General features: G+C 39.5%; 1 protein-coding gene across 1 annotated transcript; it reads left to right on the top strand.

The window, feature by feature from the left end:
• The first annotated feature begins 640 nt into the window (after positions 1–640).
• LOC122085600 (AP2/ERF and B3 domain-containing transcription factor At1g50680-like) lies at positions 641–24,835 on the top strand. Its single transcript, XM_042654078.1, has 2 exons — positions 641–696; positions 23,638–24,835. Exon 2 carries the CDS (start codon positions 23,646–23,648, stop codon positions 24,612–24,614), a length of 969 nt encoding a protein of 322 aa, XP_042510012.1. The 5' UTR covers positions 641–696; positions 23,638–23,645; the 3' UTR covers positions 24,615–24,835.
• Positions 24,836–26,448: the final 1,613 nt, after the last annotated feature.

The raw sequence follows: 26,448 nt of genomic DNA, 5'->3' as shown, positions 1-26,448 counted from the left end.
AAAAAAAAAAAAGGAAAAAAACCCTAATCGTAGACTTGCATATCCTATGCAAACACACCATAATTTTAAAAAGAGGGAGGTAAGATAGTAAAATGTGACTACTTGATAGATGATTAGTCATGAGATGTCGCATACATTTGATCTAAGGATTTTCATTATAGAACTTATTAAGTTTTAGGTGCAGGTCCTGTTTATCTTACTTTTTCCTTGAATTTATTATTTTATATATTTAGGGAAGAGGAGAATGTGATTGATTTAATTCTTATTCATAGCCCTCTCCCACAGTAATAATTACAAAAAAAGGGAAAAAATATAAAAGAAAAAAAAAAACCCTAATTGTACACTCCAGTTATATATATTTCTCTCTTCTCTTTCATTCTTTCGAGGTCTTTTTCTTTTCAAGTTCAGCGGCGGGTTATATCTCCTATTTCTTCATCCCTCTTTTCAACTTTTTTCCTTTTATTAATTTTCATCTTTCTCTAGGGGAAAAAAAATCCTTATAATAGAATAGGAGAGGACAAAGGGAGTAGGTAAGTTTAGTTACAATATATCTAATTTGTTATGTCTATATGCTCTTCTTGTATTTTTGTACTCATAAATTTATTGTTTTTCGTAGAATTTTATTCTCGTAAAAGATAAATTTTGATTGGAGCCATTAGCTATCGAGGAAAGGCAAGTTTGATCTCATCAATCAAGGTGATTTTTTTTTTTCATTTTTATTGTTTGAAAAATCTATATCCTTTTTGTGTTTGAGGTTTAGCTAGTCTCTATTTGATCTCAATCTTATTAATCCAAGATTTAGGGGTGTCAATCGGTACAGTGGTCTGTATTTGGTATGGTTATGGTAAGGTAAGCAAGCCTGAAACTATAGCGTATGGAGAAAGTGCCTACATTTCAATATCAATATCGTACAACTCGGTGCAATTTTGGTATGGTTTTTATTTAGTATAAGTACGATTTTTATTTGAAAAAATACGATTTTAGTACAAAATTTTGCCATTTTTTTTACCTTTTATGTATATATAGTCGGTGAATGATCTTTTAGTGGGAATTTTGGAGGAATCAAAGAGAACTGGATGATGATAGAGAGTTTTTCGGAGTGGAAGTGGCTACGGCATTGGGAAATGGCCATGAATCTGATGGAGGACACCCTCCTGATCGAGACAGAATGAAACACCCTGATTTTAGAACCCAAGTCCTAAAAATGGAAAATATTTTAGGAGAAGGGTATATGATGGAAAGGAATTATAATTAGTGATGTAGGTGAAAGAGAAGGAAGTATGGATCTTATTGAAGGTATTGAAAGGGGAATGAGAGTGCCCATAATAGTGGAAAGGGTCCCACATGAGGTGGGAAAAACTTAGGCAAAAGGTTGGACAGCAGAGGATCAAACAGGGCACAAGGCTGGAGAGGTTCTGGCCAACCGGCCTGCCTGTCCTGGGGGCAGAATGCCCAGAATTGAGGTTTTCCTCTATGGGCCCCACCAATTGAAAGGGTTTTCTACCCACTTTCTACCATAATTAAGGGAATGTTTATGGGTTATAATGCAACTGATTCGCTATTAAAACCCATTTCCTATGGAAAGTTATTTAAGTTTGAAATAGGACAAAAATGAGTTTTTTTTTTTTTTTTTTGTAGATACTTTTGGGCAAACAGACCTTAGTTTGTCCAGCCTATAAATAGGAGGTGGGAGAGTCGGTTCTTCCTATTCTCTTTCTTATTACTGTGAACAAAGAAAACAGAGGAAGAAAAGAAAGGAAAGAAGAAGAGAAGAAGAAGAAAGGAAGAAGAAAGGTAGGAGAGAGAGAGAGAGAGAGAAGTGTAGCCACTTCTCTTTGCTGCTATTGTTGTTGCTATTGCGGTTGCTGCTCCTGCAGCTATGGCTGCTGCCACCATCATGCATGCATGCACTCCGGTGCTGTCCACAACAAGGGGATGCTACCATAGTGTTGCTAATCTGACTTGGTGGTATATAGTGTAGAACTACTACGCCTGGATTCGACATACTGTATTTTGATAGGGCACAACATTGTATGGTGTATCATATACATGATTGTTGGACAGATGGGGGGACCAAGGCTCCAACCAGGACCATGGTGTCGGGGTTAATATTTAGGGCTTAGCCATGGAACCGAGGCTCTGACCAGGATTGGATGGCTCCTGCCTACAACGAACTTGTATTCCTGAGGCCCAACGTATAGGGTAAAGGATGCCACCTATGTTGCTTATAACACTTAACTCATAGGATGAGACTTAGTAACTAGAATGGAATTAAATTAATATCTGAATCATGTGGATGCTGCATTGTGAGATGGTGATATAGGCTTGAGATGCTATGAGATTGATATTTATTATATGTGATTCTTGTATCTGATTGTACGCCCCCACCCCTCACTGGGCATACCCTTGCTCACCCCCCATCCTTACTCATTCCTAGGTATTGAAGTTGAGGCAAAGATGGTCGGGTGATTTGTTGGAGATAGAGACACTTATCGGGAGTGCTTGTAGATAGGGACTTTTTTCGCTAAAAGATCGATTGTATTAGAGGATAAGAAAGGATGTACAAAAAGGGAAAAGAAACAATAAAATTACAAGACCAAAAAAAAACTAGCCTGAACCCCCACCTTCGACATGGCCATCAGCAGGGGATAAACCAGATCTAATAGAATTTGAATCTTGCTCTTCCCTGAGCATCTAAAAGTAAATCCTCGTGAAGCATTTAGAAACGCAACCCTAAAACGATGCAGAAGATAATAGAAAAAACAAAACAAACAATGCACACGGATTTTACGAGGTTCGGCAAAGTTGCCTACGTCCCCGGTGAGATGAGATCCTGCTTTACCATTAATGGAGAATAGGGTTACAACGCTCATCCTCACACCTCTCAGTATTACTTGCATTACAGAGAAAGAAACCCTTGCTACAAATATATATCGAAAAAATCATAATCCAAAAAGTACACAATTGCCCTCAAATAAAAAATTCGAGCGGGCCCCCTACACCCTCTGCTATGCAGGGGGCCTCCTATCCCCTTGCAACCCCCACGGCCCACTAACCGGTTAGTGGGACCACCGTCCTGCCTGTCTAAGTGCTGCACTAGTACTCCCTAGATTAAACTGCAACGGAATACAAGACATCATACACCAACAATCTCCACATTGGCTTGAATTTTGTCGAACCTCCTGTAAATATATGTAGACGTCTTCATCCTTGTACCTCATTAGAGGTACAAACCCGCACCTATTTGGTGCGTCCTTCATCTTCAACAATGATCTATATTAATATTAATCAAGTTCAAATAGGACTCGAACTTCTCTGTAGTAACTGGCTTCGTAAACATATCTGCAGGAATGAGATCTGTATGAATTTTTCTCAAATGAATACTGCCTTTTGACACAAGCTCCCTGATCTTATGAAATCTCCCATTAATATGCTTTGTCCTTACATGAAACACCTGATTCTTTGCAAGATGTATGGCACTCTGACTGTCACAATGTAACACTGTACCTCCTTGTTCCAACCCCAACTCACGAACCAGTCCAGCCAACCATACTCCTTCCTTGGCAACCTCAACTAGCGCCATATACTCTGCCTCTGTAGTGGACAATGCAATTATAGACTGAAGCATCGCCCTCTATGATATAGGTCCACCAGCCAATGTAAACACATACCTTGTAGTAGACCTCCTCTTGTCTAAATCACCAGTATAGTTAGAATCAATATAACCTATCAATTCTGTAGAACTTCCCTTGCCACTGAACATAACACCTATATCTTTAGTCTTGCTCAAATATCTGAAAATCCACTTAATTGCATTTCAATGCTCCTTCCCTAGATTACTCATGTATCTGCTAATAACACTGACTATATGAGACAAATCCGGCCTGCTACAAACTATAGCATATATGAGACTCCCAACTGCGCTAGCATAAGGGACTTGAGACATCTGCTCCACCTCCTCATGTGTTGTAGGGCATTCCTTTTTAGATAACTTGAAGTGGCCAGCTAATGGAGTGCTAACCAGCTTAACATTTTCCTTATTGAAACGCTCTAGCACCTTTTCAATATACATCTTTTGAGTTACCCAAAGTTTACCTGCATTTCTATCTCTAAGGATTTCTATGCCAAGGATCTTCTTAGCAGCACCAAGATCCTTCATTTCAAATTCAACACTCAACAAAGACTTCAAAGAGACTATATCATGTTTGTTCTTTACAGCAATGAGCATGTCATCAACATAAAGCATCAACAAAATAATAGAATTATCACTTGACACTTTATAATAAACACAACTATTATACTCACTTCTTGTGTAGCCAATCTTCATCATGTGGGAATCAAAGCGCTTGTACCACTGCCTAGGAGATTGCTTAAGGCCATAAAGTGATCTCTTAAGTAGACAAACATCGGCTTCCTTTCCCTGTACCTTGAAACCTTCAGGCTGCTCCATGTAAATCTGTTCTTCCAAGTCACCATGAAGAAATACAGTTTTCACATCAAGTTGTTCTAGTTCTAAATCATACATGGCCACCAAAGCAAGTAGTACCCTGATCAACTTGTGTTTTACCACTGGAAAGAATATTTCATTGTAGTCTATCCCCTCCTTCTGTGCATAGCCCTTGGCTACAAGTCTGGCCTTATACCTTTCACGTTTCTTCTCAAATGCTGCTTCTTTCTTACGAAATACCCATTTATACCCAATGATTTTTCTTTTCTTGGGTTTTTCCACAATCTTCCAAGCTTTGTAGAGACTCTATTTCCTCCATCATAGCTACCATCCATTTATCATGTTGTGCATCACTCAAAGCATCATGGTAGGAAGATGGATCACCTGTAACTACAGTGAGGGCATAGATGTCCTCAAACTCGTATCTCATAAGTGCTTTGTGAGTACGCTTCCCTTTACCCTTTGCCACAGTATAGGAAACTTCTACTGCTTCCTGTTGTCCTAGTAAGTCACTTGATGACTCATTTTCTTTTGTTGTTTCTAACTCACCTAACTCCACCAGCACAGTAGAACCTTCTTTATTTTCATCAACTGCTTGTGAATTATAATTTAACTTCACCATATGAGACTCATCAAACACAACGTCCCTGCTAAGCATAACTTTCTGTGAACTTGGATCTCACAACTTGAATCCCTTTACACATTTCTTAAAACTAAAAAAGAGACACTGCTTAGACTTTGAGTCTAACTTGGAACGCTACTCACTCTCAACATGGACATAGGCTGGACAACAAAATATTTTTAAAGTAAAATAATCTACTAGTTTTCCTGTCTATACCTCTTCAGGAATTTTACAATCAATCGCCTTTGATGGAGACCTATTGATGAGGAAACATGCCATGTTTACTGCTTCTGCCCAAAATCTCTTGCTCAACCCTGCATTCAGCCTCATACTCTGAGCACTTTCTAGAAGTGTTCTGTTCATCCTTTCAGCTACACCATTTTGCTGTGGTGTCTTTTGAACCGTGAAGTGATGTGTAATCTTTTCAGCTTTACACAATTCTAGAAACGACTTGTATATATACTCTCCTCCATTATCTGTTCTCAAGTATTTAATTTTCTTTCCTGTCTTTCTTTCTACCTCAGCCTTTCATTCCTTAAATTTAGTAAATACCTCACTTTTATGCTTCATGAAGTAGATCCAGACTTTCCTTGAGTAATCATCAACAAAGGTCACGAAGTATTCTGCCCCGCCTTTAGATTTTATTGTTGAAGGACCCCATACATCGCTGTGTACATAATCAAGCACCCCTTTATTCTTATGTTTTGCAATTTTGAAACTAACCTTTCACTGTTTTTTGAACACACAATACTTGCAGAAGTTCGGTTTACGAGTTTTCACTCCCTTCAACATCTTCCTTTTATGAAGATCCATCAATCCTCTTTCTTCCACATGCCCTAACCGTATATGCCACAGATAGGTATCATCTGTATCAAATACTGCATCTGTAAGCACAAATGCTCCACCTATAACTGTGCTCCCTATGAGTCTGTATAGGTTTCCTGTTAGCTATCCCTTCATGACAACCATAACACCCTTAATAACTTTGAGAACTCCACCTTCTGCCACGTACTTGCAGCCATTTGAGTTAAGTGCCCCCAAAGATATTAAGTTTTTCCTTAATTCTAGTACATGTCTCACATCTGCTAAGATTATTACTATCCCATCAAACGTCTTGATTTTGATAGTGTCTATCTCAATGGCCTTGCATACAGCATCATTCCCCATTAGGTCGGACCTACCATTATATGGTTAATATATATCAAACCAATCCTTATGTGGACACATGTGATATGAACATCTAGAATCTAAAATTCAAGAATCAGAAGGTTGATTTTTACCTGATGATATAGAGAGTACATCTCCATTATCTCCATCTGAATTGTCAGCCATGCTAGCTTCCTCAGATGCTTATCTACACCTTTCTTCTTTAAGTCCGCCTTCCTCTTCAAGCACTCTCTCTTCAGATGACCTTCCTTCTTGTAAAAGTAACAAGAGACTTTTGTCTTTGCCCCTTTTGATTTCGATCGACTCTTCACAGATCCCTTCTGATTTGATCTCCCTCTTTCCTGCTCCTTGTCACCTCTGAAAAGACCTTCTCCTTGAGATTTCGTACTACTGGCCTTCTTCCTTGTATCATTGGACATGAGGGCAGCTACGACTTCATCCATCTCAAGGGTCTCCTTCCGGTACGAGAGAGTCGTTACTAGGTGATCATATGATTCTGGGAGCGACGGAAGCAACAGTAACGCCTTGTCTTCATCCTCGATCTTAACCTCCAAGTTTACAAGTTTACTTATGATCTGATTAAACATGTTAAGATGCTCTAATAGATCCATACCTTCCTCCATTTATAGAGAATACAATTACTTCTTCATGGACAACTTGTTCGTTAAGGACTTTGTCATGTAGATGCTTTCAAGTTTCGTCCAAAACTGTGGTACAGATTCGATATCCACAACATATTGTAGGGCATCATCAGAAAGATTTAATCGAATAGCACTTACCGCCTTTTCCTTCATCTTTTCCCAATCTTCGTCAGTAATTTTTGTAGGTTTCTTCGACTTCCCAAACAACATTTTTGCCAAACCCTACTGTAACAGAAGATCTTTCATCCTTTGACGTCAGAGGGTGAAATTGTCTTTCCATTAAACCTTTCGATATCATACTTGACATTCGATCCCTTCCCTGCCATTATGATAGTAAACCTTAGAAAATGGAAACCTAGAGTTCTGATACCAATTTGTAGAAATGCAACCCTAAAACGATGTAAAAGATAATGAAAAAAACAAAACAAACAATGCATATGGATTTTACGAGGTTCGACAAGGTTACCTACGTCCCCGGTGAGATGAGATCATGCTTCACTATCAATGGAGAATAGGGTTACAACGTTCGTCCTCACACCTCTTAGTATTGCTTGTATTATAGAGAAAGAAACCCTTGCTACAAATATATAGTGAAAAAACCCTAATCCGGAAAGTACACCACCGTCCTGCCTGTTTAGGTGCTACACCAGTACTCCCTAGATTAAACTGCAATGGAATATAAGACATCGTACACCAACATAGACATCCAATTATGAGGAACCACAGAGGATTCTGACCTTACAGCATTCTTGGCCAAGTAATTTGCAATCGGATTGGCTTCCCTAAAGCAATGTATTATCTTCCATGAAATAGACAAGAGAAAATGCTGAAGGTAAAACCAGCGTTGTATAACAAACCATGGAACAAGGCTTTTTATGACCATTGACACCACAGAAGTTGAATTACATTCGATCCAAAGATGAGAGAGGCCAAGGTCCCTAGCTTTCTCCAAACTTGTGATCAGTACAAGAAATTCTGCCCCAAAGTTAGTGCAGATACCAAGGAAGAAACTAAACGATGAGACCACTCTATCCGATTCATCTCTAAAAACTCCCCCAGCACCTACTTTCCCTGGATTTTTGAGAGAAAAACCATCAATATTTAGCTTAATCCACATCCGATTAAGGCAACACCAGAAAACTTCCAACAACCTCTCAGCTCTTGGGAGAGGAACAGAGATGGCCAGCTTTCTCGAGCTAATCAAATCTACTACAAAAGAGATTCTTCCTTTTAATTTGGGAGAGAGTAACCTAAGGTCGTTCAACATAAAGGAGAAGACGACTTGGGGACTTCTAACCACACCTTTAAATCTACGAGAGTTCCTTTCTAACCAAACAAAGTAAGGAATAAGGGTAAAACTAGCAGACTATGCTCCTTTCAGGCCAATAGAATTAACTTTCTGAGACCACCATTGACCATTGGTAGCCAAGTCCTTACTGAAAGATCCATTCCAAAAAAAGCCAAATAGATTGATAGATGAGCTCTATAAATATCCTGTGAAATTGCATTCATGAAACAGGTGGAGAAAAGATTCTTCGGAGCCCAAACATAACTCGTATCTAGAGGGAAGGTATACTCCTTTAGCCTTGACCTTATCATCAGATGGAATTTTCTTATGAAATAACCTCCAGCCAAAAACTGATTGATGAGGAAGGAGATGAGAGTCCCAAATCAATCTAGACCAGCCCACATTAGGAGAAGAATTCTGCAGCCCCTCCCAAGCTGATTTTGTGGAGAAATTTCCTAAAGGAGAGAGGTTCCAACTACACACATCTTTCATATTTTCCATTTGGATTGGGAGAGCTATTATAGCACCAAATAATTTTTTTAAGAAATTGGAACTAACTTGGGGGAAGATCCAATGATGATCAATGATAAAATCTACCAGCTTTGTCAAGGATCCTTGAAAGTAAGAGGAGTGAAGAGGTGATTGACTTGCTACTGAACTTGGGCCTAGCCAATGATCTTGCCAAAAGGAAATTTTTCTATCATCACCCACTGTCCAGCGGTCATGAGATGAAACAAAATCCCATAATTTTTTAAAACCTTTCTAGACAGAAGATTGCTTGTAACCTTCTTTAAGATAACCATTTGGATGAACAAATCTAGCCCGAAAGAAATTGCTCATCAGAGAATCTTCATGTTTCACCTGCCAAACTAGCTTGCAAAGGCAAGCTTTATTAACATCTCTAAGACGATGAATTCCAAGGCCACCCTTAGACTTTGGTTTGCAGACAGAGTCCCAGTTAACTGATATTTTCTTCACCGAATCAATGTCCCCAGTCCAAATAAAGTTGCGCAGCCAACGCTCCACTAATTTGATAACCGAATCTGACCACCAATATATTGTCAAGTTGTGAATAGGCATACCTGCTATCACAGAGCGAACAAGCTCCACTCTACCAGTCATAGAAAGGAGTTTTCCACACCATCCTTGAAGACGAGATTTTACTTTATCTATCAAAGGTAGCAATCTGTCCCTAGAAACTCTTCCTTTGAAGATCTCCACTCTAAGGTATCTTGTAGGTAAAGAGCAAATTGGGATTCCCATCTCATCTAAAATAAATCTCTTTCTATGAGGAGCCACCTTGCCAAAGAATAGTTTACTCTTTGCCAATTTCATTTTTTGACCAGAGAATTCCTGATAATTGTGTAAAAATGTTTTGAGATTCCTGACATATTTTGATGATGCATTCATGAAGATAAAAATGTTGTCAACAAATAGAAGGTGACTCAGAACTTGTAGACAGGGACTTTATGGTACATTGTGTATAATATTTTAATTAAGGGTAAGATGTATTATGTATTCTGTTGTAACCTGTGGAAAATTATTAATGGGCCTATAATATTATACAAATACCATTGTAGCTGGCCACCACGCGTATCTTATGATTTTTACGTAATTTTATATATAATCTGATTTTGCAGATGTGTTAGTTGTGGATTAGGTTATTACCTGCATCCGGATCCTGGGTATTGGTAGGCTGACTGGATTGGAAATTCCAGTGTAGCATACCTGTGCCACATGGAGGGCAAGGTGTGACATAGGAAGTGATTGATCACAAATTTTTGGCAGCCATCATTCTAGTCATTGAATCAGGATACGTTATTGATTGATGCCTTGTATGCATCGGTGGAAGGAATTTCGAATCCTATGGAAGGTGTTCAGACCCTCGTGGGGCTAGGATTGGAGGAGAATCTTGGAAGAAGGGAAGAGGAAGGGAGTGGTGCTCGGAAACAGTTCTATGCAACAGTTGCTCGTAGAGTTTTGCCGGATGTGGAGGATCTCTCGAATCTGATACATGTAGGATCCCTTACCAAAGTGGTTATACCACAAGAGGTGTATGAAGAGAAGCTACAAAGCTTTAGCTTCACACTAATTAGAAGGGTTAATTTCTGTTATGTTTCTATGGATGATGTTCGAAGATAATCGAAAAAGGCATGGAATCCGAAGGGGAAGGTCAACTTGGCTCATTTGGGCAAAGGCTTTGTCCTCTTCAGGTTTGATCTTGAAGGAGACATGGTCTCTTTATGGAGAAGAGGTCGAGCTCAAGTGATCTGATTCCAGAGGTGGAGACCGGAGTTTAGTATCCATGAAAATCATATTCTAACTAAACTAGTCTGGGTCAAATACCCAGAGCGACCAATAGAGTACTGGTATGAGAAAATTCTGTTGACCATGGCAAAAGCTTTGGGGCGACCGGCGGCACTGGATTGAAGAACTTTCAATGCCTCTATGAGCAATTATACACATGTTTTTGTGGAGAGGGAGGTTGTGGTAATCAGGTAGAGGAAATACAATTGGAGAAAAGGCAACCGGGGAAGGATGTTCTCTTCTAGTTCAAGCAGAGAGTTATATATGAAGATGATATTGGGAGGTGCAGTTTTTGCAAAAAACTGGGACATTCACTCCCAATGTAGAGAGAAGAAGGAGAAGGACGTTAGAGGGCATTGGAAAGGAGGGTAGGAGAGAGACCTTCATGTTTCAAAACAAGCTGGACCAGTGGGCAGCGGCACGGTGGCTATAAACTCCGGCAGTCCTAGCTGTTCTAGGAGTCCTCAAATAGAAGGATATCATAATCTTCCTTCTTTTAAGGACACTGCCTTATTAGAAGGAAATCAGCCAATGGGGGTTGATTCGCTAGTAGATTTGGATAACAAAGGGGGCGACTCAGTGTAGGGCAGACTTGAGATTTTACTCCCTTTAAACCAAGACCAAAATATGGTTACCCATGACCCGGTTAGGGTGGATAACCCATTGGGAGAATGTGGGTATGGATCGGATCCTGGAGCATCTTTGTCTGATATAGAGTCTCACGATCCTATGGAGCAGAGCGAGGAACATAGGGAAGAGGGCGATAGAGAGATGAGGGCTGTTTCGGGCCTAATTGGAGAGAAGACTTAGAACTTTCATACTCTGAGATCACGACAAAATAAAAACTTGTATACAAGTGGATGTGGGGGATGTGGTATGGCAAGAGGATGAAGGGATGAGATGGGACGAACCATGTTATCTATGGGTTATCTCAAACTCAAATTGTGGGAGGAAGGGCTTAACACCAAGAAGTGAGGGATATTGACAATGCCATCAGTTGAGTGGAGGGTGAAGCATGAAGAAAGGAGAAAACCACTATAGTGACGGAGCAGGCTTCCAAGTCTGATCGTCAGGATGCCGCTAAGAAGTGATTTTATGAAGGTCCTCTTCTGGAATATAAGAGGAATGAAGAAGGCGGCTGAAAAAAATGCCTTGAGGAACTTAATTAAGGAGAAGGATCCAGACCTTCTTTGCATTGCTGAGCCTATGTTGGAAGAAAGTGCATTTCCTAAGCTAATTTTTAATAAATTGTGTTTTTAATGTGATCTTATTCACAATAATCGTGTGGGCAAAATTCCAAATCTATGAATCATGTGGAAAAGGAATATGCAAATCCCTATGATTGTCTCAAAGTCTGAACAACATATTTTGATCTCTATGGTGTGGGGCCAAAAATTTGTTTAGATTTCTTTTGTCCATGTAAGTAGCTTTAGAGCTGGTAGGAGGACTTTATGGATGGATTTGGTTGCAGAGTGCCCTCAATTGCCCACCCCATGGTCTATAATTGGGGACTTTAATTCCACCTTGCGATCTCATGAAAAAAGAGGTACAGGAAATTTTAGTCTGGGAACGGCAGTGGAGTTTGGTGCTATAGTTGATGCGTGCTTAATGGTTCAGGTGCCTTCTCTTGGTAGGAAGTTTACATGGTCTAATAATCGATGTAGAGGGAATGTTTGTGTTGTTTGGGATAGAAGTAACTACAATGATGAGTGGATTTCCTTCTTTCAGGACTATTCTCAACAAGCCTCCCTCGAATTTCCTCTGATCATGCCCCCTTATTGATCACTTCGGATAGTTGCCAACACCCTTATAACTGCCCATTTTGAATTCATCAATTCTGGATGGACCATGATGATTTTGAAAAGGTGGTTGCTACTTCTTGGAGGTGAATGGGTTACAGGGTCTCCCATCTTTGTGCTCATGCAAAAACTCAAACGGCTAAAAGGGGACCTCAAGAGGTGGGCGAGATCATCTTTCCTGAATGTTGATAGAGCTCTAGAAAATGCCAAAAAAATCTTTCTCAGGTGCAGGAGAAAATTGAGGCTAATGGATTGGATGATCAACTCTTTACAATGGAGGCAGATGCAAAGATGGCCTTGATTAAGGCATTAAACAACCATGAAAAACTATGAATGGAAAAGCCTAGGATCCAGTGGATGAAGCATGGTAATAGAAATTCAAAGTTTTTCATTTGTCTGCAAAGAACAAGGTGCTTTCCAAAAGGGGAAGTTGGTTCATTCCAACATCAATTTAGCTTCTAAGCTTGCAAACCTGATGTTTTCTTCTTCTAGAGGGGGTGGTTTTGGCCTGAAAATTGATGTCAAAAAAGCATATGATACTATCTCATAGTCTTTTATCTTTCAAGTGTTGCATAGATTTGGATTCTCAAAGAAGTGGGTCAACTGGTTGCATAAAATTTTGAAATCGACAAAGATATCTATTCTTGTCAATGGTGGTCCGCAGAGCTTCTTTGAAGTGGATAATGGATTGAGGTAGGGTGACCCTATATCTCCTATGCTCTTCATATTGCATAAGAGTTTTATCCAGAGGCTTGCCAAAGTTGATTTAGTATTTTGGCACATTTTCGATATTTTGTACAGTTTTTCTATTTCAACATGTTTGGTACATAAATGGTTTTGTCTTAAATATCGGTATTGTACCAGGAAAAGAACCCATTTTGTCATATTCGATATAGTTCTTTGGGTATGATTTTGGTATTGGTATTCAGTATAAATACCAAAATCGAAACCCTTACCAAGATTTGAAATTAATCAATTAACTAATTAGTCTGAGGGTGACCGAACTAAAATCATATATTAATAATCCATTGGTTGGACCCAAATTAATAGATCGAGTAATTGATCTTCAACTTCCCAAACTAAGATCAACTCTTTTTTTGCTAAAAGATAATTGTATTAAAAAATAAGAAAAAAGGAATGTACAAGAAGAATACTCACAAGCTTAGCATCCAAGGAGAGCTAGCCCACCTCTGGCATTGCCATCAACAGGAAAGCAGACCAAAGGACACTAAACTGGAAAAATAGAACATAACAAATTAAAACCGAGGTCTCGGACGACGCAAAACATCCATTTCCAAGTCCATTCTAACCAAGGCTGGCCAGTGAAGAATTGGAGTGCAAACAGAGAGCATCGTAGCAGATTTAGCAAGGAAATCAGCAATTTGATTTGCATCACGGTTATAGTGAGTAATCTTCCAGACAATAGGTTGAAGGTAACTAGAAAGATTCCTCCACTTTGCCAGAAAATCCACGGAACCGTATCTTTTTGAATTATAGAGACTGTTGGGGCTGAATCACATTCAATCCAAAGGCGCTGAATCCCTAGAGATTTTTCCTGCTCAAGGCCTGAGATAACCCCTGAAAACTTAGCCTCAAAGTTGGTTTTCACTCCAAGGGAGACTCTGAAATTTGTTATTGTCTCAACCTGATTATTCCTAACTTAACCCATCCTACCGACAGGGGACACCAGAAGACTTCAAGAAGATCTCTAGGCCTGCAATGAGATAGAGGAATTCCAACTCTTCGAGCACATAGAGCTCAGAAATAGAAAGGATCTTACCCGAGGTTATTTAAGAAAGATGGCTAAATTCACTTCGCACCAAACCAAAGCAATAGGCCACCGATCTTGATACACCCCCATGTAATCTGGAATTCCTCTCCAACCAAGTGAAGAATGGGATCAAGATGAAACCCGAAAGCCAAACCCTCTAGAGTGAAGAGATTTTTCTTTTTTGCTTCCACCAATAGAGAAAGGAATCGACATCAACAAACTCAGGCAATGGGACCTCAAAACAGTCATAGAAAAGCTTCCAGAGATGAGTAAAGAAGGCACAATCAAAGAACAGATGATCAAAATCTTCTTCACCTGAACCACACATCACACATTTTTATGGAATGGAAATACCATGCCTTCAGATTTTATCATCAGTAGGTAATTTCCCATGAAGGAGCCTCCATCCAAAGAGGGACTGACGATGGAGGAGGTTTGACTTCCAAATTATAGAATACCACCCAACCAAAGGATTGGGATGCCGAATAACCTCCCAGGCGGAATTAATGGAAAACAAACCTGAGGAAGAGTGATGCCAATTACAAACATCTTGCATTAAAGAGGTAGAGATAGAGATTTTAATCCGATCAAACATCTCTGAAATAAACTGAGACTCAGTCGTGTAAAAGCCCAAGCTCCCTCCACAATAAAATCAAAAACTTTCTAAGAAGAACTTGTAAAAAGACCTTATCAATGCCAAATAGTGCAGCAATGGAGAGGTCTTTTTTTGGCTAAGAATCATATGTATTAAAAAGAAAAATATGGAAAAAATATATACAAGACATCAGGGAGAGGATGCAAGACAACCCCACCCAATCAACCTGAGAGATTGGATCGATGCCCCTAAACCACCTTCGACATTGCCATCAACAGAGAAGGACACAGAAACCAACCCACCCACACAAAGGAAAAATGACAAAAATCAAAGAAGTCTATATCTTGGATGATCCGAAGCATCCATCTCCAAATCCATCTTAGCCAAGGCTAACCAAGAAATCATGGGGGTGGACACTTCAAACCGGGCTGCAAACTTAGATTAGATAAGAAGTCAGCGACTGAGTTTGCTTCACGAAAGCAATGAGTGATTTTCCACTCCACTTCCCTCTGATACCACATACAGTTAATCCACCTTTGCCGAGCAATCCAGGGAATTTTATTCTTCAAAAATAGGGCCACCACTGCAATAGAGTCACATTCTATCCAAAGCCTTTGCACCTCAACCCTTTTGGCATATTCAATTCCTAACACAATGGCCAAAAATTCCACCTCAAAATCTGTGTGGATGACTAAAAACTCACTGTAATTAGCCATTACCTCATCCCTATCATTTCGAAACACACCACCTAGAGAGTAGCCATCCGTGTTAAGTTTCCACAATCTCGACGGAGTTGGGAACAAGAAGATCTCAAAAACTTCCCTTAACATGTATGGCACCCCTAGAAACCCGATTCTGCTGGCACATACCAGATCTGAAATAGAGATAGGAGATCTAGTATGAACCAAGCACTGAGAGCTTATTTCACTTCTTACCATGGCAAAGAAATTACCCACCATTTTTTGAACATTTTCATACCTTCTAGCATTCCTCTTCATCCTTATAAAGAATGGGATCAACACGAATCCTTTTTGCCAAACATTCTTAAGAGAGACTTTCTTCACTTGAGCCTTCCACCAAGTCATCGGGAGGTGGCCTCCGATCACTCCCGGTCCTGGTGGTGTCTGCGGCTTCAGAAAGGCCAAGAAATTTCCCCTTCAGACTTCAACACTTTTGGACAGAGCACGAGACCTTTTTACACACTGTTTGTGGAAAAATTAAAAAGATTAAAAGGGGTTTTGCGGACATGGGGGAAAAGCAGTTTCCTAAATTTTAACATTGAGTTGGAGGATGCAAAGAAAGGACTAGAAGACGTGTGACAGGAGATTGAGGAACAGGGCATGTCTGATGAGATTTTTACTCAGGAAGCTAACACAAAAACAAGGCAGTTGAAGGCCTTGGAGAATTATGAAAAATTATGGGCTGAAAAAGCTCGTATAAAATGGCGGCTGCAGGGTGATAGATGTTCCAAATTTTTTCACATCTTTGCAAAGATGAGAAGAATTAAAAAGTCTATTAGAATGATTAAACAAGAGGATGGCGTGGTTCTTGTTGAAAAAGACCAAATTGAAGGCTATGTGACCAGGTTTTATGAAAACTTTCATAAAGATGTCCCTACCCATGATCATATGGAGCTCTTGGAGTGTATTCCTAATTCTTTAGAGGAGGACGAGAGGACTGGGCTGGATTTGACTCCATCTGATAAAGGAATTACGGGAGCTATTTGGGACCTCGATTCTGAGAGCGCCTTGGGTCCAGATGGATTTGCAGGTACATTCTATAAGGTTTGTTAGGATATCATTGCGACAGATGTTTGCAAATCTATTAATTTCTTTTTCAGAACAGACTACTTGCCTTACGGAATCAATAACATTTTTTTGGTATTGATTTCTAAAATGGAGGGAGCGATTTCTTTGGATAAATTTTTCCCATTATGCCTGGGGAATTTTTTACGCAAAATTATTTCAAAAATCCTGGCTTTGAGATTATCGAGAGTGCTACCCAATAAATTTCTAAGGAGCAGGGCACCTTCCAGAAAGAAAAAATCATCCACTCCAACATTTGTTTGGCTTCGGAGCTAGTAAATTTGATGTTTTCCACCGCCCGGGGGGGGGAGGTATGGGGTTGAAGATAGATATCTAGAAGGCCTATGATACCATTTCTTGGAAATTTCTGTTCCATGTTATGTGTAAATTCGGTTTCTCAGAAAACTAGATTTTTAGGATTAGTCAACTTCTTCAATCAGCAAAAATCTCGGTTATGTTGAATGGAGGATCGGTTGGGTACTTTGGCATGGAAAGGGGTCTTAAACAAGGGGACCCAATCTCCCCAATGGTTTTTATCATAGCTGAAGAGGTATTATGTAGAGGGCTGACTAACTTGGTCGCAAAAAAGAGGTTGAAAGCTCTAAACAGTCCACGTGGTGCCACTACTCTAGTGCATAGTCTGTTTGTGGATGACATCTTTATTTTCTCCAATGCCTTGATCAGGTATGTGAAAATTTTAAAATTATTCCTTTAAAAGTATGAGGATTTCTCAGGTTAGAAAATTAATATTGAGAAAAGTAAGATTTTTCTTGGCCCTATTACCGCTCGGAGGAAGCAGACCATTATTGATGTACTAAAAATCCCAGTTTGCAACTTTCCCACCAAATACCTGGGCATGGAGATTTTCAAAGGAAGGGTGAGAAAGGAGGCATTGCTTCCGATCCTGGACAAGGTCAAAAGTAGATTGGCAAGGTGGAAAGGAAATTTATTTTCTATGGCTGGAAGAGTTGAACTTGTGAGATCAGTTATCTTTGGGATGACTAGCCATTCCTTTGTTGTTTATTGGTGGCCCTACTATGATTTCCATTTTGGAAAGGTGGATGCGCAATTTCATTTTGACAAGTGATATCGATTCGGTTAAAAAAATCACTGTTAAATGGGATATGTGTTGTAGGCCGAAGGAGGAAGGTGGTTTGGGGTTGAGAAGGTTGAGGGATATGAATAAGGCTACTCTGTGTAGTCTAGCATGGAGAATAAGGCATGAAAATTCATTAGCATACAACTTTCTCAGGACTAGATTTTTGAAACGAAATGGCTCACTTAGACCTGGTTACAAGGCATCGTCTATTTGGCCTAGAATAAGAAAGGTGTGAGGCCTCATTGTGGCTAATGAGAGGTGGATGGTAGGAAATGACAGGAAGATTGATTTTTGGAAGGACAAATGAGTTAATTGGTTCTCTGTCAAGGATTTAGTGAAAGACACTGGCGATCAAGGTCCTTTGACGACTGATCGCTTCATTACCAGTTTCTAGTGGAACTTGCCTCTTGTCCAGTCTTCGACCATGATTGACATTTTTGTCTTGATCAAAGGTATCAAAATTCCATAATTTGAATGTGAGGATAGGTGTTTTTGGAAGGGTTCTATGAATGGATCATTTTCTATTAAATTGGCATGGGAGGAGACCAGATTTTGTAACCCAAAAGTGCCATGGTTTTCTGTTGTGTGGTGTAAAAACCTTCAGCCTCGAATGTCTTTGTTTGATTGGCGGTTGATCCATGGAAGGCTGCCAGTGGATGATGTGGTTAAAAAAAGAGGTATTTATCTTGCGTCAAAATGTTCTTTGTGTGGTTAGAAGGAAGAATCCTTGGAGCATGTCTTTACACAATGCCCCTTTTCGGTTGAGATATGGATCTTCTTTTGTGGGATTTTTAACATCAAGTGGACAAACCCAGGTACGATTTTCAATTTGTTTCAGTGGTGGAAGCATCGGATGAAGCAGGTTCGATGCAAGGATGTTTGGGAGATGGGATTGGTTATGGTGGCGGATAGCATATGGAGAGAAAGGAACATGAGGCGCCACGATGAAAGGGGGACGTTGCCCAAATTTGTGTGTTATTCAGTTCTTGAGGAAATCAAAAATTGCAAGCCTTGTATCAAAGGGACGGTGAGATCAGTGGATGACTTGATATGCTATAGGAATTTGGGGCTTGCCGCTCAGAGCATGCCCTCAAATCAAATTTTAGAAGTATTTTGGTGCAAACCTCATGTGCATTGGATCAAGCTAAATTTTGATGGCAGTTTGATGGGGAACCCTGTTCGTGTGGGAGCTGGAGGAGTTTTTAGAGATCCTATGGGAAGAGTGCTGGGGACCTATAAAGTATTAATGGGTGTGACGGGTGTGTTTGAGGCTGAGATGGAGGGTCTTATGGAAGGCTTAATGCGTGCTAAGGACAGGGGTATTAATTAATTATGGGTGGAGTCTGATTCCTCTGCTGTGGTTACACTGATTCAACAAAATAGGGTACCATGGTTCACTACTCAACGATGGACTTTCTTAAAGCCCTACTTGGATGGGATAAACTGAAAGATAACTCATAACTTGAGAGAACCAAATGCTATTGCAGATTTCTTAGCTAGAGATGCAGCCAAATCTGGTGCTTCAACATCAAATGTTGCTCTCCCTGGGCATATTGTGGATCTTCTTAGCAAAGATCCTAATGGAAGACCAAATTATAGATTAACCTAGTGCGCTTCTCCCTCTCCCTGCTGATGGCAATGCCAAAGGTGGGGATGGCGAAACCGCTATCTATTTTGTTTGGTTCTTTCATGCTTTGATCTTCTACATGTATTTGGATCATATTTTTTGAATAAAGTCATCTTTTTAGCAAAAAAATAATAGTCATCATACCATCTACATCAGCAAAAGAAGGCCAATGCACTCCAAAACAGTCACAGAATTTCTGCCATAAGGATTTAGCAAAAGAGCATTCATAAAAAAATATGATCCCTTGATTCCTCCTCTTGACCGCATAAGCCACACCTAGATGAGAGGGCAACACCTCGTTTCTTCACATTGTTGTCTGTTGGAAGCTTGTTTTATAACAATCTCCACCCAAACACAATTTGACGCTGCTGAATTTGAGAATGCCATAAGAGAGAATACCATCCCACCTTTGGAGACTGGCTTCTAACAGATTCCCAAGCCGATCTAATAGTGAATACACCCGAAGAGGTAGACCACTAGTGACAAACATCCTCCATATTAGAAACAAAAATTTTATTTACTTTTTCAAACAATTCAGCAATGGCATCAGACTCTACATATGGAAAGCTCCATCTATTGAGATGAATGAAATCGGAGACCCTTGCTTTCAGAGACTCCAAGGAATTTTTTTCAACACCCAACATCTCCTCAATAGACATTTGATCCAGCCATCTATCAGACCAAAATCTAATATTCTAGCCATTCCTAACCGTCCATTGTTCATGAGATGATACAAAGCTCCAAACCTTTTTAAGACCAGGCCATATTGAAGAGGAAATTTGACCCGTTTTCAGAGCTCCATCCTATTTAAGAAAGCGAGCTCTGAAAAATTTACTCATGGAAGAGTCCTCATGTTTTTTCTGCCAAGCCAACTTAAACAAACAAGCATAGTTAACATCCCACAGCCTCCTAATCCCCATACCTTCCTCTCCTTTAGGCTTGCATACATCATCCCATTTGACAACAATTTCTTTTACCGTGTCCATATCACCTAACCAGATGAAATTGTGCATCCATCTTTCCACCAATTTAATTGAAAAATAAAGCCACCAGTGAATAGAAAAATTATGCAATGGGATGCTAGAGATCACCGACCTTACTAACTCCATCATTCCTGCCATTGACAATAGCCTCCCCTTCTGGCCATCCAACCTGCTTTTTATCTTATCCAATAAAGGCAAAAGATAGTCTTTTCTAACTTTCCCTTTGAAAATCTCCACACCCAGTATTTAGTTGGCAATCTTGCAGAGCAGATTCCCAAATAATCAGTAATGAATTGCTTCCTGTGGGGGGTTACCTTTCTTTGATACTTCAGCAATGGAGCGGGTCTTCACACCACTTATCTGTCCAGAAATTTAAGCACTGACCATTCCCCACAATCCATTGCTTGTTCTCAGCAACCAAGTTCCAAGCCTTCTTCAGGCCTAGCCAAATAGAAGAAGACCTGTAGCCACTCTAAGAGAGCCATCTTCCTTGAGAAATCAGCCTCTAAAGAGTTTATTCATAATGGTGTCTTCATTTCTAATCTACCAGGCCAACTTAGATAGGCAAGCACAATTAACATCTCTCAACCTTCTAATGCCCGAACCACCCTCCTTCTTTGGCTTGTAGACCTCATCCCATTTTACAACAATTTTTTTCTCCACATCCTTATCACCATACTAGATGAAATTTCTAATCCACCTCTCTACCATTCTGATAGTAGATTCAGGTCACCAGTACACAGAGAAGTTGTGTATTGGAATTCCTGAAATAACTGATTGAACCAGCTCAACTCGACCAGCCATGGACAAAAGGTTTCCTTTCCAACCAGTTAAACAACATTTAATTTTGTCTACTAGAGGAAGCAAATGAGATTTACGAACTCTTCCTTTGAAGATCTCCACTCCTAAGTATTTAGTAGGGAGATGGGAACTTTGAATTCTAAGGCAACAAGAGATGAACTGCTTCCTATAAGGAGCAATTTCCCCAAAAAAACAACTTGCTTTCTCAAGGTTGATAAATTGACTAGAAAATTCCTGATATTTAGAGAGAAAGCACTGGAGATTTCTGACATCCTAGGCTGACGCATTCATAAAGACAAAAATATCGTCAACAAAAAGGAGGTGCATTGGAGTGATCGTACCCCTAGGGCCTAGGAGGGCCTTGATTTTTCCTTCCATCTCCAATTTCTTAAGACCTCTGCAAAGGACTTCTTCAGCAACTATAAATAGGAGAGGAGAAACGAGATCACCTTGCCTTAAGCCATGACCAGCATCAAAATAACCAATAAGACCCCCATTAACTAGAACTGAAATTCTAGAAGAAGCTAAGAGCTGATATATCCACGAGACCTATTTTTCTGAGAATCCAAATCTAATAAGAGTAGCAAATAAAAAATCCCAGGGAAGAGAGTCAAAGGCCTTTTGGATATCCAGCTTAAGACCCATTCCGCCACCTCTCACCACCACATGCATCAAATTAGCCAACTCCGAGGCCATACAAATATTAGCAGAAATGTTCTTCCCCTTCTGAAAGGCACCCTACTCTTCAGAAATAATTCTAGGAAGAAAATTGGAAGATCTAGATGCTAAAATTTTAGATAAAACTTTACAAAAAAATTCTCCATACAAATGGGACGAAACTTATCAAGAGAAGATGCATCTGTGACTTTGGGAATGAAAGTAATAAAGCAATTATTAACCCCAATTGGAAGACGGTCCCTCAAGAAGAAACTCTTAATTACACGGCTGAAATCTGACTAAATAATATCCCAACAATGTCTGAAGAAAGATCCAGGGAAACCATCTAGTCCAGAAGAACTAGAGGGATCCAAATCCCTAACTGCTTGCTTAATTTCTTCAAGGGATGGAACAACATTTAGATGAGCATTGTCCTCTGTAGTCAAAACCGATGAGATACAATCAAGGAAATCAGGGTGAGGAGTAACATGGGAGGGCCCATGAAAGTCCTTATAATAATCCACAACATATGAAGCCACTCTAAGGGGATCAGAAACCCAAGAACCATCGAGCTGCCGCTTCAAAGATCTGATTTGGTTTCTAGCTCCACTGAGCTTCACAGACAAGTGGAAAAACTTTGTATTCCGATCACCCTCCTTCAACTCATTTATTATATGTTTGGTTCATTTTGGTCTTAATTAGTCAATCCTAGAATAGCTAGTTTTTTCTGCAACAAATTAAAATCTTCAATAAAGTCGCTTGAGGACTTCATCATCTGTAGAAGGCTGCATCTTGAAAAGTCCAGCCAGTCATCCCCTTATATTTTGGAGATCCACTGGTGCAAGCCTATGCACTCTTGGGTGAAGCTCAACTCGGACGGATGCGCGCTTGGCAATCCGGGTCGAGCCGGAGGAGGCGGTGGCCTTAGGGAACATGATGGGAAAATGTTGGTTGGCTACCAGATTTTCTTTGGACTTTCTAACAGTTTTGCGGTAGAGATCTGGAGTACTTTAAAGGGGATCAAGATCGCCCGTGACAAAGGCATCCAGCGACTGTGGATTGAGTCTGACTCCTCTGCAGTCGTTTCCCTCCTTCACCGCAAAATTATTCCTTGGTTTGCTCTTCAAGAGTGGAACCATATCCTTAGATATTTAAATGACAATGAATGGAAGATATCTCACTGTTACAGAGAAGCCAATCCCATTGTGGATTTTTTGGCTAAGGAAGCTGCAAAATCTGGCATATCCTCTGAGAATGTCTCCTTGCCTCCTCGCATCAGGCAGGAGTTAGTTCTTGACGAAGCAGACTGTACTTGATTTAGAATTTTGAGACAGCGGTTGTGAACCTCTGCTGATGGCAATGCCGAAGGTGGAGGCTCACTTCAGGCTTTTGTATCATATTTCTTATTCTTTTTTTTCTTATATTCAATAAAATCTGACCTTCTAGCAAAAAAAAAAAGTTGGTTCAAGATATGGATTGAGGAATCATGATCGGTTCAGCCGAATCAGCTGAGACTGGCCTTGATTCCTACTGATTTGGATGGGGGTACTTGCAACTTTTTTTTCAATACGATCTCTGTGGATCTTTTGATGCTTAGTTTTGAATGTTCTTTACAATACTTCTTTATGATTTAGACCAATATGGAGGGACTTAAGGACTTGAGCACCCTCCCTTTAATGGCTAACTTTTAAAAATGAGTTCTATGTGAGTCCCAACAAGTCAATTATCCAAGCTGAAATTGTTGGGTCCCATGCGAACGCAATTATACCACATTGGATGGCCAGCTTTTAAGGATGAATTGTACCAAGTCCCAGCAATTATGTCATGAGAATATTGAATTTCTTTCTCTCTCTCTTTTATTATTATTATTATTATTATTATTATTTATTATTATTTTGTGATAAACTTTTGCACTGGTTATAGAAAAACTAAAACATTTTGTTGTAAACTGTTAAGATGAATTCATGTCTTCCTCCTTTATACATATTATTTTTCTGAGTTATTTCTTTATTTATTTATTTTTGGCAGAAAACAATATGGAGGACGAGGCAGTAGCTATGATTTCAAATGAGAGAACCAATATTAGCCGTCACCATCGCTGCCGACGACAACAAACAGATGAAAATTCGTCTTCCTACCTAGAATACAAAGGGGTAATGAAGATGCCGAATGGTTGCGGCTGGGCTGCACGAATCTATGCCAACCACAAAAGAAACTGGCTCGGTGTTTTTGAAACAAATAAAGAAGCTGCAATGGCCTATGACAGTGCATCACTCAAACTACGAAGGGAATCACATCGAAACTTTCCATCGACTGAGCTCACTGTTCATGAGTCTACCTTCCAAGATCTTTACAGCACTGAAGCCATTCTGAATATGATCAAGGATGGTTCCTATCAGTCCAAGTTTATGGACTTCTACTTGAACCTTACTAAAAACAATGCAAGTACAAGCCAAAGACAGCCTAGTGAAGAAGCTGGTACCTGGCACCATGAGCTCTTTCACAAAGAGTTGACCACTAATGATGTTGGGAAGTATAATAGGCTTGAAATCCCAGAGGAAGATGCAATAAGATACTTCTCTATAGTTCCTGAAGTTAGTACAGAAAGAGCTGAAGATGGTAATAAGGTGAAGACTATGAATTTAGCTTTTCTTGATAAGCAACTTAAGCTTTGGAACTCCCAGTATTGTTACCAGAGAAGTAGCCAAAGTTTTGTTTTTGCAGAAGGATGGAACAACTTTGTTGAAGATAAAGGTTTGAAGGCTAATGACATCATCAGCTTTTATAGAGTTGACTACAAAAGAAGATCTGGAGAGGTGGGGAAATTTTATATGATTGATGCAAATAAAAAGAATGAGGAAATAAATAATTATAGAATGATGGACTCATCACATGTACAACTTGGAATGGAAGAAGAGACCCTTGGAGGTTCAATGGAAGAGCAAGGCAGGAGAGGAGAGGCAATTAAGAAAGGTTTTAGACTATTTGGAGTCAATATTGGCTAGTAAAGAAGGTGGAGAAGATACTTTGTCTAAACTTCTTTCAGTTAAAGTCCTTTTCTTCCTTTTTGAGCCATATGTCAAAAGCTTATGTTCTCAACTTAAAAAGAGATTCTCAAACCCTAATGCATATGCCATCAGGACATTGATATTCGGTTTAACAGTGTTTTGTTTCTCTGTAAATGGAAGTGCATTATCAGATTTTAGTAATGGTGGATCTTAACCTTCCAATCCTTTTTTGAAACTTGAATGAGGAAATGATTAATCACACCGACCATGAGAAATATGAGCATGCATTTCTTTTATCTCTTTATTTTCATGTTTGTGGTTCTGTTTGTTTTGTTCATTACATGCGTTGGTTTTGCCTATTCAATATAATAAACTGATAAAGTAAGTTTCTTCAAAATTGTAGAGACAATATTTTATTTAAGTTATACTTCTTTTTAGGGGGTGACTTGGGGTGGATGAAGCGTATTATGCACTTAAAATGTAATAAGCATTTGAAGATAAATAAAAGGGGCACATAGCGCATGGTCAATGGGAGGACTGGAGCATCTTCAGCATGGGGGCAGCATGGTCTTTCCACACTCATTTGTCTTGGTGCAAATACACATCGGCAAATTTAGATCCTAACCAAATCAATCTCTTCTGATTTTAATCTTCTTAGGCTAGCCTCCTTAATAAATATAAATAAATGCAAGTATTAGATTTGGAATTAGCATGGCCAACCAACTCTTGCCAAGGTTCAGGAGTATGGAATCCAACATATGGGAGTGGTTCTCTCTGATTTCAGTGCCGGCTGAATCAGAATTAGCTGGAATAAGTTGGAATAGGTTGAAACCCTATAAATAGAATAAAAAAGAAGAAACAATGACTCAAATTGGTGAGTCTATTAATATTATTATTATTATTTCTAAAGGTCAACACAAGAATATATTAATCAAAGAACGAGGAAATACAAGAAAAAACTTTTTGAGATCTTGCCCCACCTTCGGCATGGCCATCAGTAAAGAAGATCCAAAGCATTGAAATTACACTAAACAAAACTTGGGCCTATTAAGACAATCCCAATTAAGATCAAATAATATTGAGTTTGGATCACCATCCCAATTTGAAGAAGTATGAGTGACTCCAGCGAGTTTTAGCTAGCTTGTCTACTATATTGTTCGCCTCTCTGTAACAATGTGTTATCATCCATGTCGTGTTTTTTAAGTACTTCTTATAAAATAGCCACTTTTGCTGACACCAAGGACTTTTATGATTTTTTTTATGCAGCTTACCACTGATTGAGAGCCACACTCATATCATAATTTATCGATCCCTTTTGTTGAAGCATACTTGAGCCCATGAGAAAACACAGCAAACTCCACCATGAAGTTGGATTCAATACCTTCATATATAGCAAAGAATCCAAGGCAATTTCCCCATTCTCCTCTAAAATGGGCACCCGCACCCGCACCCGTACCCGAGCGACCTTGATTCCCCAAGGAGCAGCCGTCAATTTTTAGCTTCTGGTAGCCATTACAAAGGCAACCCAAAATAATTCTTAAACTATATTAGCTCGAGGAAAGGAGGTAGTCACCTTCAATTTTGCTAAAATAAGATAGCTGCTAAACTAAACCGAACTGGAGACAGGCTTGAAAATTCGAAGAGATCTTTGTAGATTAATTTTTCAACATAACCCACCGGCTTGGAAGTCTCGTCGGATCTTCTTATATTTCTCTCAGCCCAAATATGAAAAGGGATTAATAGAAGAAGAAGGAGCCATAGCTTGGTACAGTGCACTGTGTTTTTCTTTCTTTTCCACCACATGAAAAGATTTTCAATCAATGGGAAGCCA

This window comes from Macadamia integrifolia, chromosome 8 (genome assembly GCF_013358625.1).
Source record: "Macadamia integrifolia cultivar HAES 741 chromosome 8, SCU_Mint_v3, whole genome shotgun sequence".
NCBI classification, from domain to species: Eukaryota; Viridiplantae; Streptophyta; class Magnoliopsida; order Proteales; family Proteaceae; genus Macadamia; species Macadamia integrifolia.
This window is presented reverse-complemented; position numbering and strand designations above follow the sequence as displayed.